Source organism: Geotrypetes seraphini, chromosome 2, assembly GCF_902459505.1.
Source record: "Geotrypetes seraphini chromosome 2, aGeoSer1.1, whole genome shotgun sequence".
Lineage (NCBI taxonomy): Eukaryota > Metazoa > Chordata > Amphibia > Gymnophiona > Dermophiidae > Geotrypetes > Geotrypetes seraphini.
The window spans coordinates 157,895,670-157,911,239 of NC_047085.1; the positions used below are offsets into that span (position 1 = coordinate 157,895,670).

Sequence of the window (15,570 nt, forward strand, 5' to 3'; positions counted from 1 at the left end):
TTTATAGCCCTCTGACAACTAAGCAGGTAATAAAAAACACAATGGGCCCGATTTTCAGACCACAGTAGGCAGTCTGGCTACCTCATGTGGTCAGTAGCGAACCTGGAAATCCAATGCTGGGACTGTACCCAGTGACCAGCGTTGAATTTCCAGTCTATTCAAAGTCGCATTTGACATAGCCAGCCGAGCCAATATTCATTGGCTGACTGGCTAAGTCATAGCAGCCAAAGATAGACCTGCTGTTTAGGCTTTGAATATGGTTTTGCTTTGCTAATATTTACAGCCACAAAGCAGCAGGGCGAGTGGGGGTGGTGTGGGGCAGGCAGGCAGGCAAGAAAGCAAGGAAAAGGGAAGGAAAGACTGTGGTTCCTCCTGGTAGTCGCAGACTTGAAAGAAGTGGCTGAGAGTAGATTTACCCTCTCTTCTACGAAACTGCGATAGCAGTTTTTAGCACGGTGAGCCACGCTGAATGGCCCGCGCTGCTCCCGACGCTCACAGAGTTCCTATGAGCGTCCGGAGCAGCGCAGGCCATTCAGCGCGGCTCTCTGCGCTACAAACTGCTAGCGCAGTTTAATAGAAGAGGGGGTTAGCTCATTTGGGGAGGGCAATGACTCCTCCAAACTGCGCCAATGAAGAGCAGATATACTTCAGTTTTGGCTTTGCATGACATATGCTTAAAGTTGTGCTGTACAAACAAAATTTCTTTAACAGATTGAACCAGCAGGAAAACAGAGAAGATAGAAATGTCTTTCTCTCTCTTCAGCCCTCCTATGCATCCAGGCTGACTAATAGGCCAGAAATGGTTTCTCTCATGATGTGGGTAGGTGTGTTAGTTCCAGGCACAGAAAAGAAAAAGAGGATATTAGAAGACATATCTGAAAAAGTCCAAAAGGAGGACATGTATGGTAACCTTATCCCAGGTGCTAGCCTGAGAGGGACATTAGAAGAGAAATTGGAAAAGTCATCCATCAAATGAAGCTTGGTGTCTATGTGATGTGGTGTAAGTTGGGGAGTCATCAATTGTAGACTTTGGCCCTTTGGTGCTGGCTCATTCCTCCTCCCAAAAAAAAAAAAAAAAATAAATAAATACAATTTTTCTTGCTCAGTTACAGTTAGTTGGGCCCAAAAACATCATGAACCCAATGATGCACCACCTAGAACTATGAAACCCAGAAATGTTATCATAAAAAGGAATATGTGAATCAGATGTCAGTCTTTTTAGGCTTTGGGACTTTCGTTTGCTAACAAGACAGAGACTTTGGACAATTTGCAGTGACTGCAACAAAGGTGTACAATTCACTTTATCTCTGCACTTAACCAAGTTTATTTTTTACACCTCTATGTGTCTACTTTTTCTAAACATGGTTTAAGTTGATGCTTACAGTACATAAGAACATAAGAAGTTGCCTCCGCTGAGGCAGACCATAGGTCCATCCTGCTCAGCGGTCCGCACCCGCGGCGGCCCATCAGGCCCATTGCCTGAGCAATGGTCTATACCTATCTATACCCCCCAATCCCTTTTTCTTCTAGGAATCTATCCAAACCTTCTTTGAAACCATTTAATGTTTTCTTGTCTACAACAGCCTCTGGAAGCGCGTTCCATGCATCCACCACCCTCTGAGTGAAAAAGAACTTCCTAGCGTTTGTTCTAAACCTGTCCCCTTTCAATTTCTTGGTGCTACTAAACATTTCTGAGTTACATTCTGAACTCTGACTAAAGAGTTGGTTTCTAAAGGTTGTGTGAAATTGTATCCTATGAACATCTGTGGTGGTGGAGAGGTTAGGGGTAAGGATGCAGGCCCCTATCAGATATGCTGTGCGTAAAGATTACATTCTGTTGACATTAAAATAATATAGAAAGGCAGAGCATGAACTATGGTCAATGTGACACTGGGCATAAGAACATAAGAATTGCCGTACTGGGACAGACTGAAGGTCCATCAAGCCTAGTATCCTGTTTTCAACAGTGGCCAACCCAAGTCCCAAGTACCTGACAGAAACCCAAAGAGTAGCAACATTCCAGTACTAAGATTGTGACATCATAAGAACTGTTGAACTAGGACAGACCGAAGGTCCATCAAGCCTAGTATTCCGTTTCCTAGCAGACTCCAGAGAATCAATACTGGTCTCATCCACGTTGTTTTCTTAAGAGGGCTGGCAAATTGTGTTCTTTTTAAAATTTATTCTATTGTGTCAGCCTTCTCCCTACCCACCGGAGACCAATATCCAGAATGACCTAAGGGGGCATCATAGAAATACAAAAAAGTATTGTTTGGATTTCAATTTTGTATTAATCAATTTATTATTCTTCAAATATGGCTAAATTGACTTCTTAAATTCATTAATACTTTTTTGGAGTGGATGTCACCCTCTAGCATCAACAGAAGTATAGTAAAAGGCTAAAATATTTTAACTAAGAATATTAGTTTGTATTACATATTCAGATTTATCATATTTAATAAGTTACAACACCACAGTGTGATGACGCATACTATATCCTGGTCCTCTGATAGCTATGCCTACCTTTCCTTTCTTTAACGCATTGTAGACATCCTTGTACTGCTGGTACTTCTCTAGCTCTGCCTTCACCAGCACCTGCCGGATGTGCATTACCTCCTCGACAGTGAGGGCCAGGCACTCTACCGGGTAGCAGAATTCCTCCTGCAATTGAAGAACATGTCTCTCTCCGTCAACAACATTACAACAAAGCAAATTGTCTAGCCAGTCTTACATATTACCCAGCAACCAAACACCTTGAAGGTAAAGGGAAAGAATTCACTGATCAATAACTGAACAGCACCAGCTGATCTGTGAACATCATGAAGAGCTAAAAAGGCCAAGATAGTGGCGCGTACTGCCCAGTACCTGTTTCTGCAGCCCTCCTGACCCAGCATGTCCACCCTGGATGCTTTCATGGATATTAATTCCATTAAACCAAAGCTTACAGTGGTATTTTCACTTTCAGCTGCCATACAAGCTGGCATGTACAAGTCGTCCTATAATACTTCTGACTGGGAAATGCATCCAGAGCACATATCACTGGAAAGACTTCAGGTTGCTTCTCAGCCAAGCATGTCAAAGAATGTTTCTCATCTAGACCCTTGTTTTGATCTTTAACATTTCTGCTTTAAACTTTGACCTGACTAATTTCACTGTGGTTTGTAGTGTCTGAACTAGCCAGAAACAAACAGGTGAGGAACCTAATTGTAGACAACTTTTTTTATTTTTTTATTCAGTGGTACTTCACCAGTGGTTATGGGCATAGTTTGCAAAGGAAATAATTTATGTGTGAATAAGTTCAAGTCAGTTTAAGACAATTTTATGGCTCTTGCATCAAAAAATAGGAGCGTTTCCTTAAGGAAGCATATGCCAGACAAAAATATGCATCTTGAATAAAATTGTCCATTTGGTGAAACCTTTATTTTAATGGCAAAGATATTACTAGCAATATATGGACTAGCAGTATGGTTAACATTTCTGATTCTGGTACCATAGAATATTTCTGTAACCTATCTCTAGTCCACACTTGCACTAGACAAAAAAATATTAAGAAATTGATTTATAAAAGGTTGATCCCATTTTGTGCCCTTGGATGGGTAATAATATTGGAAAAAAAAAAAGTCATTGATAAAGCAAGAAAAGACAGAATGAGTCTTGAATGCTCAAGCAGTATGTGTGCCATGTACCTGCACCATCACATGTTGGAGAGGGAGTACATGGGTGTGCTGCCAGGCGTGAGTGCAGTAGCTAGTCCCGGTGCATGCAGTCTTTGCAGGGAAGCTGAAAAGAAAGCTATCCTTTGAGTCAAAGGAAGAATGAATGAGAATGTGTGCACAGGAATGCCCACCTTCAGCAGCATGACAGGTTTTAGTTCCAGGACACAGACCTGGTCAATATAAGCATATACACTGCAGGAGACCACTACACAAGACTTAAGGTCTAACCTAAAGCACCCAACACAGATGCAAAGAAGCACCAACCCAACTACAGTGCTCAATAAAAAAAAAAACACAAAACAAAAAAACACATAAAACTACAGCTGGTATATATATTTGACAAAACATACCCCTTTGAGGTCTATCTCCTTGACCTGTAGATTTTCCTAGTTTTGGAAAAAACAACACATATGAAGAGAAAGGAAAAAAGAAAAACAACGCAATAGCTCTCTATGTAGCTCTGACAGCAACATCTACTTAACTATCAACTGCCCTCTGCATACCATTTGTGTGGCAATACCACAAGAATCATATAAAGAGAACAAATTTATATCAAGTGATATTAAATTATCAGACCTCAAACACCCAAGGCACTACTTGAATAATTTTTCATGCCCTTACTGGGGTGATGTATTCATCATCAGTCTTGGTAAAGTGACGTATGCCCCCAAAATCTTTAATTTTAACTTATTTTATTTTTTATTTTTCACAGGCTCTATAACTATAAACAAAGTGCTTAAGGTGCTATGAAAGGAAGGCACTTATCTTAGGGCATGAAAGATAAGTGCCTTCCTGTACTTTATATTTATATTGTTATAGAGCCTGTGAAAAATAAAATAAATTAAAATTAAAAATTTTTTGGGCATATGTCACTTTACCAAGACCGATGATGAATACATCACCCCAGTAAGGGCATGAAAAACTATTCAAGTAGTGCCTTGGATGTTTGAGGTCTGGTAATTTAATATCACTTGATATCAATTTGTTCTCTTTATATGATTATTAGTTTTTTGAACAAATTTCATTTTTTCTTTGATTTAAGTCGAATACCACAAGAAGCCAAAAGGCTCCATTCAAGGTAAGTTTTGATGCTGATCACTAGGAGCCAGAAACCCCATTTCCATTCACTGGTTTCAATTCAAACCCTCAGCCGCAGAGTCACTGTGTAGGAAGATGGATGGGCTTTGCTCTCCTCTTGTAACAAAATTCATTTATCTAGGATTACCAGATGTCCAGATTTACCCGGACATGGCCTCTTTTTAGAGGACTGTCCAGATGTCTGGATGATTTCCTGGACTGGAGGGAGTCTGTCTGGGTTTTGGACTCTCTCCAGTCCAGTCCAGCCCCCACCCCAGAGTTGGGTCTCTTGTCTGAGTCTTCCCAGTCCCTAGTACCTTCTCTGGTGTTGCAATGTTTAAAAAAAACAACCAAAAACCAGCCAGCCAGCAGTCTGCAGCTTTAGCGATGAGATCCTTCTGATACTGAACTGCCCCAAAAGCTTTCACTCTGCAACGCTTCACACTGCAGCACAGTGCAAATAAGTAGGATTTAGTATGAACATAGTACAGTATTGTATGTGTATGTACGTAGGATGATTGATTATGATATAAATGTGTCTGTATTGAAATTCATCTCAGAAAACACTAACTCTGTATTGTAACACCATTACAAAAGCTCATATAAACCGCTCTGAATTGACTCCCCAGTCATCAGTAGCAGCATAGAAGCTTTCAATAAACAATAAACTTCCTGTTCTCGCCTAGGCAGGAAGCTGCCATGTGAAGACTTCTGAGGCAGGCCAACGGCAGAAGGATCACATCGCTAATGCTGCCGGCTGCCCAAAATTTTTAAATTGCACTGCTGGAGAAGGTACTCCAGGATGGCCTGGGTGGGGGCCTAGAGAGAGAGAGAGAGAGAGAGAGAGAGAGGCGGTGCTGGACAGGTGGGGCGGTTTAGGGAGAGACTAGCGAGAGGCAGGGGTGGGGTGGGACAAAGTACCATGGGTGGGGGCATGGGCAGGGTGAAGAATACTCTTTTTTTGACTTAGAAAATATGGTAACCCTATATTTATCAAACTTCACCTAAGTCTGCACTGCCTAAGCTGTTTATTCTAAATGCTGCAAGGAATTTGGGACATGATTCACACTTCCACATGCTCACCTAACTCCCTACATTCAGTAACAACCTATGCGCCAAGATCTGTGAGCCTATCTTAAATGCTGGGTTGATGAAATGCTACATTAATTGACATGGGCCTGACCTCAGTCCCTGGAAAAGCCTGCAGCATGCCAATTTGGCTGCAGTTTTGGCTTTTCCAGTTAATAAGGCCTTGGTAGCCAGGTACAAATCTTCTATCTAAAAAGCTCTGACTTAACACTTGTGTATGAAATGAGCATATTTAACTCGGAGACTGATCCAAAGCTGAACCTAAAACTGCCTTCTCATTTATGAAATATATATATATATATATATATATATATATATATATACACATACATACTCGTAAACTAAGATTTTACTGTATGTGTGTATGTATGTATGTGTTTGTATGTACATACATACACACATACAGTAAAACCTTGGTTTACGAGCATAATTCGTTCCAAAAACATGCTTGTAATCCAAAACACTCATATATCAAAGCAAATTTCCCCATAAGAAATAATGGAAACTCAGATGATTCGTTCCACAACCCCAAAACTTTAATACAAAATACTATATGTATTTGTATTGCAAGACCTCGCTCGTTTAGAACAGTCCCTACACTCCCGCAGTATCAGTGAGAGAAGAACCATCAGCTCAGTTGTGATGATGTGATGCGTGTACACTGTATGTATGCATATTGCAAGACTTTGCTTATTTAGAACAGTCATTACACTCTTGCAGCGTCAGAGATAGAACCATTGACTCAGTTGGGATGTATGTACACTGTATGTACTTGTATTGCAAGACATTGCTTGTATATCAAGTTAAAATTTAACAAAATGTTTTGCTTGTCTTGCAAAACACTTGCAAACCAAGTTACTTGCAATCCAAGGTTTTACTGGATATATATATATATATATATTTTTTAAATAAAATGGTCAATGAAGTTAAAAGGGTTAAAACTAAAGCTGAATTAAAGCCTAACAGTTCTTAAAATGAAGAATAATGAATCCCCTTGAAAGTCCTGTGTGCCCTAATGTATCATCAAATTCAAGTGGTTAATAAGTGGACTGTGATTTTAGCCCTATTAATTGTACTATTCCCTGAAGTGCTTTTGTATGAGTGTAGAAGTAGATGGACATTCTTGAACATCTCAGTTTGCTGAAAATTCAGCCTTTTATATTTAAGATACGTACAATCATATTAAAATAATACTCCTTTCTATTTTCTTTACCCTGTTTTAAAAATATAAACACACTGAATAAAATACACACTTATCATATCACACGGATTATTCTAACACTCAAAATTATATGTACAATTCTAAAATAGCATTGCAAAAAATTGATAGATGTGTGCAGAGAAAAAAAAGTGAACAATTTCCATGCTTAAATTTCAGAGACTACAAAAGGACACAAACCTCAATGCAACATTTAAAACCATTTTTCTTGACTTCTGAAGAAAGGCTTGTTTGTAGATGTTTCAAGTTTTAAGTCTAGGAGACACTGGCAACTGTACAGCACCTCTCAATGCTGGCTACAGGAGCGATTCTTGCTGAGACTCACATATCATTACTGTAATACTATTCAGTATATTGTAGCCGGCACGCTCCAGGCAGAGGGCCTGGGAATACTGGCCACAATCAAACTCTTGTGAGTTGCTGCATGTCTCACAAGGATAACTTATTTCCACGTTCAGTAAAAGGGACACCATCCAAACAATAGTTTAATGTTGAATAAAGAATTGTATTTAATCGTTCAAAACCAAAAAACAAACAAACCACAATAACTTGCTTGTCAGGATTACAAAAAAACTCATATACCAGTCAAGCACAAAGTTCAAAACAGTCTCTGGTTGAGAAACCCAAAAAAAGAGTCCAACTTAAACCAAACTCTCATTTAAATCATAGTCCAGGTGGAGTTCATAACCAAAAGGAAAGGAAAAACTTTTCCACCAAAATCAAAGTTACAAGACAGTATAAAAGTACTGGCTTCTTCAGCACCTCAAGGCTGGAAGTTCAGTGTGCTCCGTGTGGTCTTATTTTGCCCGAAATTAGGCACCACTATCCCACCACATAACACAGGGCTAACCCCACTGTCTTAGCACATCAAGCATGCTTCATTTCAAAAAGAAAACCACCATTTAGCTTTCAAGAATGGAAAAACCAAAATTTCAAAATAAAAGTCCTTGCTTAATTTAGCATATTACAAATCCACTCTTTAACTTGAGTTAGATTAATTCAGTCTGCAAAACCAAAAGAGTCCAAAATAAACTCGCAATCAACTCCAGCAATATTCAAATGATACTTGCTTTTGTGATGCAAACTTCCATAGGAGCATAATCAGGAGTCAGCCCAACACTGGCTTCAGGGCTTGTTTCTAACTCCATGGCCAACGGTTCCTCAGTCAGACTGGCAGGTGATTCTCCTCCAGCCTCAGTAAACTCCATGTCCTCTGGAGCTGGACTGCCATCAGGAGCTCTCAGCCCTGAGCCTTGCGACCTTCCCTGCTGCTGTTCCTCTCTGTTCTGATTTTCTAAGAGCCTAGTCTTCAGGGAGAACAGCTTGCAGCCCCGCCCCCAACCCTCAGGTGAAAAGGATTTCCTGTGATTCACCTTGTGATCCAGAGGGGGATGGGAACCCAGCACTGCTGCTTTCTTGCTCCCTCTACAGGCCCTAGAAGGAAATTCAGACTGAGTGGCAGAAAATGGGGAAAAAGGCAGATTATGGACCGTGTCAGGATTTAACCTAGAATCTGAGCTAGGGACACTCCTAGCAGGCATAGTCCGCTTATCACATACCTCCCCCCTTAACTCTCTGCTAGGGGTGGACCTGGTTCTGCCCAAATCTTTTTCCCCAACCCTGGATAAAGCATCCGCATTGGTTTACTGATTTCTATTACGGTTGCCCTTCTTTCCTGAGTTAAGAATTGGGCACTGAGGGATCGAAACCTCTCTGTTGTAACTCATGGGCCTGAGCCACCGCTTCTGGATCCATAAGAAGTAGGAAACCCTCTTCTAAGGAATCCACCCTAGATCCAAAGCCTGAAATAAGATCACACATTTTTTTAAGCTCTTCATTGCCTATCTGCTTAACCTGTAATTGTACCTTTTTAACCTCCTCACATACCTGGCCTACAGCACAGGCAATGTCATGTACAACTGGTGTAGAATCCTGATGTGCTGCTACCTGGCCTTCCATATGCCCAATCTGCTCTTTCAATCCCCAAGTGTTTTCTTTTAGAGATTGCAGATCCTCTTGGCAACGCTGGAAGTTCTCTTCCAGGGTAGACCTTAATAACTGGTCTTGGTATAAAAGAGCCTTTCGTAACTTGTCACTCAGACTCCCTTCAACCTCCTGAAACGCTTGCTGCCATAGCCGCTTCTGCTCCTCCTGACCCTGATCTAATTCCCGCTGCAGTTTCCCAAATTGTTGTTCGACTGCTCTTTCCATACTCATCCGGGCATCTAGATCAGATTGAGGGCTCTCAGGATCTACCAAACCCGTGGCTCTGACACCAGGCTCATCAGAGGAACCAAAACCTTTTCCTCCTCTACGTGTCGGTTGCAAATGTTTCCATTTTTCCAATTTAGGATGCCAAATACGTTCACAGATCAACTGTGCTATGCAATCCCCTTCTTTAACATGGAATTCTGTATCGGCACCATTTATTAGTAGAACAGAAACATTGCCCCTGTAATCCGGGTCAATCACCCCAGCACCTACGTCTAGTGAATGCTTTAAAGCTAGACCTGAGCGCGGAGCCACCCTAAGGTAAGACCCTGGAGGAGGAGATACCTGTATGTCGGTGGGAACTAAGATTCTTCCCCCACCCGGCACCACTACCTCCTTGGCCGCATAGATGTCGCAACCTGCTGCCTTATCATAAGCCTGAGTAGGTACACAAGCATGTTCAGACAGAGGAGCCCACCGGATCGTAGGCCTCCAACGAGAATAGGTCCTTCCTCTTCGCTGAGGAAAGTAACTGATAGGCCTATTTCTCCAGGGCTGCCGCTGCGGTCCTTCCTTTGCCATAAGCACCCGCCCCACTCTTCCTTCCTTAACCTGAGGTCTAAGGGATTCTTCCCCCTGAATGCCCTCCTCGAGGCCTGCCCAATCCCATCCCAAGACCAGGAAAGCCGGGGCATTGGGAATCACTGCCACATTCAGGGACCTTACATCTCCCTTGAACCTCACTGGAATCTTATATTGGGGATAAGAGTTCTTGCCTCCATGGACACAAACAATAGAGACCTTCGTGGGGTGTCTAATAAAGGAGCCAGCTTGCTTAATTCTATCCCAACACAGTCGGGACATCACTGACTGTTCTGCTCCCGTATCTAACAAGGCCTTTACTTTATAGCCCTTTATATGAACAAATACCTGATAGGGCTTGGGAAAAGTCTTGTCTCCCACCCGAGAAGTAGTCAGTGCCAGTTTCACCCTACACTGTTTTTGAAGATGTCCGGTCTTGCCACACCTGAAACAGGTCATAGGGTTTTTACTGGGGCCTCCTACCTCCTGGGCTTTCTTTGAGGTTCCCTGACTATTTCCCTGGGGCTTAGGATATCCTTCTCCCGCCCGAGTGAGGGGCCCCCTATGGATGGAAGTATCCCCTTGTGTGCCCCCACCAGACCCTGAGGAAGTGTTAGAGTCAATGTATGCCTCAGCCAACTCAATCACTTGCCCTAATGGGCGACTTCCCTGTCTCTGGATCCATGCCTTGAGGCTTTTTGGCAGAGCCTCTAAAAATTGCTCCAACAAAATTTCGGTAAGCATGGCTTGAGGATCTGAAAGACAGGGTTGTAGCCATCGCTCCACTAACTTCCTCAGCCTGTGCAACAAAGCTTTGGGCCTTTCTTTATCCCCTAACTGGGCACTCCTGAACTCCTGTCTATAATGTTCCCTCGTGTAACCCAGATAGTCCAGGATGTGGTTTTTAATGGCTCTATAATTGTTAGCAAGCTCAGGGCTGAGAGACTGATACGCTGCCAATGCTGCTCCAGCAAGACATGGAATCAGCCTCATGGCCCATTGTTGCTCCGGCCAGCTGGCCGCGACTGCCATCCTTTCAAAGGCCATTAGGAAATCATCGGGTGCGGATTTTTTTTTTTTTTCCCACACTCGAGAGAGAGCTAGTCCCTGCTCCTGCCCACGCTACCAACCCAGAATCCTCAATCAGCTGTCCCCAAGGTACCCTTACCGGACAGACTGACGAGTCTGAGCGTTTGGGTTGATAACAGGCACGGCCTTCAGGTACACAGCTGGGCTCCCTCGGTTCCGGTCCCGGTTCCACTTCCACAGATTTCAGCTGCCACGATCTCCTCAGAGGTCTTTAACTTGCTGCTTCACTCTTCACAGCACAGTCCATCAAAGGGCTCCAAAATTGAAACAACAAATACTGTCCCTTATCACAGTCTCTCATGAAGGCAGTAAAAATAAATCCCAAAACTGATACCACGTATGTAGCCGGCATGCTCCAGGCAGAGGGCCTGGGAATACTGGCCACAATCAAACTCTTGTGAGTTGCTGCATGTCTCACAAGGATAACTTATTTCCACGTTCAGTAAAAGGGACACCATCCAAACAATAGTTCAATGTTGAATAAAGAATTGTATTTAATCGTTCAAAACCAAAAAAAACCCCCACAATAACTTGCTTGTCAGGATTACAAAAAAACTCTCATACCAGTCAAGCACAAAGTTCAAAACAGTCTCTGGTTGAGAAACCCAAAAAGAGTCCAACTTAAACCAAACTCTCATTTAAATCATAGTCCAGGTGGAGTTCATAACCAAAAGGAAAGGATAAACTTTTCCACCAAAATCAAAGTTACAAGACAGTATAAAAGTACTGGCTTCTTCAGCACCTCAAGGCTGGAAGGACAGTGTGCTCCATGTGGTCTTATTTTGCCCGAAATTAGGCCCACTATCCCACCACGTAACACGGGGCTAACCCCACTGTCTTAGCACATCAAGCATGCTTCATTTCAAAAAGAAAACCACCATTTAGCTTTCAAGAATGGAAAAACCAAAATTTCAAAATAAAAGTCCTTGCTTAATTTAGCATATTACAAATCCACTCTTTAACTTGAGTTAGATTAATTCAGTCTGCAAAACCAAAAGAATCCAAAATAAACTCGCAATCAACTCCAGCAATATTCAAATGATACTTGCTTTTGTGATGCAAACTTCCATAGGAGCATAATCAGGAGTCAGCCCAACACTGGCTTCAGGGCTTGTTTCTAACTCCATGGCCAACGGTTCCTCAGTCAGACTGGCAGGTGATTCTCCTCCAGCCTCAGTAAACTCCATGTCCTCTGGAGCTGGACTGCCATCAGGAGCTCTCAGCCCTGAGCCTTGCGACCTTCCCTGCTGCTGTTCCTCTCTGTTCTGATTTTCTAAGAGCCTAGTCTTCAGGGAGAACAGCTTACAGCCCCGCCCCCAACCCTCAGGTGAAAAGGATTTCCTGTGATTCACCTTGTGATCCAGAGGGGGATGGGAACCCAGCACTGCTGCTTTCTTGCTCCCTCTACAGGCCCTAGAAGGAAATTCAGACTGAGTGGCAGAAAATGGGGAAAAAGGCAGATTATGGACCGTGTCAGGATTTAATCTAGAATCTGAGCTAGGGACACTCCTAGCAGGCATAGTCCGCTTATCACAATATACAGTGGTGCTGAGAAAATGTTTGTGACTCCCCCTAGAATGGTTTGTACTTTAGCACAAGCTATACTTCAAACATGATTAGATCCTAATCTTAAGCATACCGGTGAAGGTGATATTATGGGGGGTGGCTTTGCTGCAAAAGGGCCTGGATGGATTACCACTGTTGATTGAAACATGAATTCTACTTTATATCACAAAATTTCAGAGGCTAATGTCAGGCCACCCCCAGCAGTCCATGAACTGAAGCTGAGCCAAAAGTGGATCATGCAGCAAGAAAACATGCAGCAGCATGCAGCAAGAAAACAACCTCAACATTAAAGTCCTATCCAGGCACTCCACCCCGCACCTAGACCTTCTTGCCTGCCAACTCTCTGACAATTCTCTCTCAGGAACCTTGAACTGCCTACTATGCTATATCACACCAGGAAAATGGAACACCTCTAAACAAGAACTAGAAGAATTTATCTTCCAGAACTCCTTATCTTCCCCACGCAACCTGATCCTAGGAGACATCAATCTCCACCTAGAAGACCACACCTCCAAACAAGTAGCAGACATTCTTTCATTCCTCAACACCCTATCTTACCAGATACTCAATCCTGAACCCACACATGAAAAGGGCCATCAACTTGACATTGCCGCTTACACATCTCCCAACCTCAACACACAAAACATCCACATCACCAACGGCTCTTGGAATCCAACCTTATGGTCCGACCACTACAAGTACACCTTCACCATCAACTGGGTGCATAACATCATCAAACCTATTCCAAGCACAACCAGCTTCAAGACCAGACAGAAAATCGAACCCACCACCTTCTGGGACACCGTAGACCCAGCATTAGACTTAAACAACCACAAGGAATTCATAAACACATGGCGTACCATTAGTGAAACCACTTTAAATAAACTAGCACCACTAAAAACAAAAAACAAAATATGCAGACCATCAGACAAATGGTTTGACGCCGAACTCCTACACCTAAAGAGGCACTGCAGACAACTAGAAAGGATATGGAAAAAACAGAAACAAGACCACATTAAAACAGAATGGAGATCCCAAATAAAACAATACAATATCAAACTGAAGGAAAAACGAAAAGACTATTACTCCAAACTCATAGGCACTGAAAAACCAGACACCAAAAAACTTTTCAGCATTGTAAAAAACCTCACGGATACCAAACCCTTCCTCGCCACCCAAGGAACCCAGACTCCAACAGCTTCACAACTATCAGAACACTTCAAAAATAAAATCATCACAATCAGAGCCACATTCAACAATTCACAAAATATCATAGAAGAGGTACTAACAAAACCCACAAATGACGATGCAATCTCAGCAGATAGGACCTGGACCAACTTCCCAACGACACAATGGTCAGACCTGGACCGGCTGTACAAAAAATACAGCAAATCCTCCTGCGATTTGAACAACTGTCCTCCTTACCTACTAGCTACAGCATCCACCAAATTCATAGCTTGTCTCACGCTATGGTTGCAAACCACTCTCAGGGAAGGTCAGTTCCCTCCGGAACTTGGCGAAATCATAATCACTCCCATACTAAAAGACCCCAAAGGCCCAATAGACAACCCAACAAACTATAGACCAATCGCTTCTCTCCCACTATACATCAAACTCATAGAGGGTCTAGTAGCACAATATCTATCCAACTACCTAGAAGACCACCACATTCTGCATCCAACTCAATCTGGTTTCAGAGCTAATCACAGCACAGAAACATTACTGGTATCTTTACTAGATATAGCCAGACAGCACCTCAGCAAAGGAAACAAGTTACTAATCATCCAACTCGACCTTTCAGCACTTTTTTTAGTAGATCATCCAATACTTCTCCAGATACTAGATGCCATAGGTATAACTGGTAAAGTACACAACTGGTTCCAAGGATTCCTTCAAACAAGATCATATAGAGTTAAGTCAAAAGATCTTTTATCCGAACCCTGGACAAACCCCTGCGGAGTACCACAAGGATCCCCACTATCGCCCATACTATTCAACCTCTTCATAGCTTCCTTAGGCACTGCCCTAGACGCCCTAAATATAACTTCCTTCAGTTACGCAGATGACATAACCATCATTCTCCCATTTGACATCCAAGACCCCATCTCCAAGGGACGCCTGAAAACAACATTGGAAACCGTAGAAAAATGGATGACGAACCATAAGCTGAAACTGAATGCGGAGAAAACCAAATTCCTACTACTAGAGAAGGAACAAAAACCATCACTAACAGAACTGGAAGTAAACGCAATCAAATATCCTATACAAAGCACTCTCAAAATTCTAGGAATACAATTAGACAGACGCTGCACTATGCAGACACAGATACACAAAATCATACAGAAGGCATTCTTCACCATGCGAAACCTAAGAAAAATAAGAAAGTTCCTTACCAAAGAACACTACAAGATCATTGTACAATCCCTCACACTCAGTACTTTGGATTACTGCAACAGCCTCTACCTACCATGCCCAAACTACATGATAAAACAACTACAGACCATTCAGAACACAGCCATCAGACTCATCTACTGTCTCAGCAAATATGACCACATCACCCCCGCCTATGTAGACTCTCACTGGCTTCCGATAAAAGCTAGAACTCAATTCAAGTTCTATTGTCTTCTATTTAAAGTAACCCATGGAACTGCCCTCTGTTACCTAAACAACCGCCTATACCGTTACCACTCATCCAGATCGAGGAGAACTCAAAACCTATTCATATTCCCCCCTCATTATGGTACCCGACGTAAGAAACTATACGACAGCCTTCTAGCGACACAGGCAGCGAAAATTGACCCCACCATCACCAAACTAATGATCAACACAACAGACATCAAAGTGTTTCGAAAAGAAATCAAAACATTTCTATTCAAAAAACACGTCCTTACTAACTAGTCTCCTCCCCTTTCGCACAAGCTCTCCCTCTCCTGAATATCACATTAGTCAACTCCTAGAACCTTTCCCTCCAAAAATACTAAGATTCCTAAATAAGCATTTACCTCACAATCCAACAAACTT

General features: G+C 42.4%; 1 protein-coding gene across 3 annotated transcripts in view; it reads right to left on the bottom strand.

The window, feature by feature from the left end:
* The window catches only part of SPIRE1 (spire type actin nucleation factor 1), a 297,110-nt gene that overhangs the window by 16,853 nt on the left and 264,687 nt on the right, over window positions 1-15,570 (bottom strand). For 2 of the 3 annotated variants that reach the window (XM_033934118.1, XM_033934117.1), the window contains exons 12-13: window positions 4,067-4,102; window positions 2,524-2,661 (exon numbers count right to left, since the gene is read on the bottom strand). In XM_033934118.1, the coding sequence (XP_033790009.1) occupies window positions 2,524-2,661; window positions 4,067-4,102 (174 nt within the window). The remainder of the gene's footprint in view (window positions 1-2,523; window positions 2,662-4,066; window positions 4,103-15,570) is intronic. The other variant, XM_033934119.1, reaches the window with a different exon arrangement.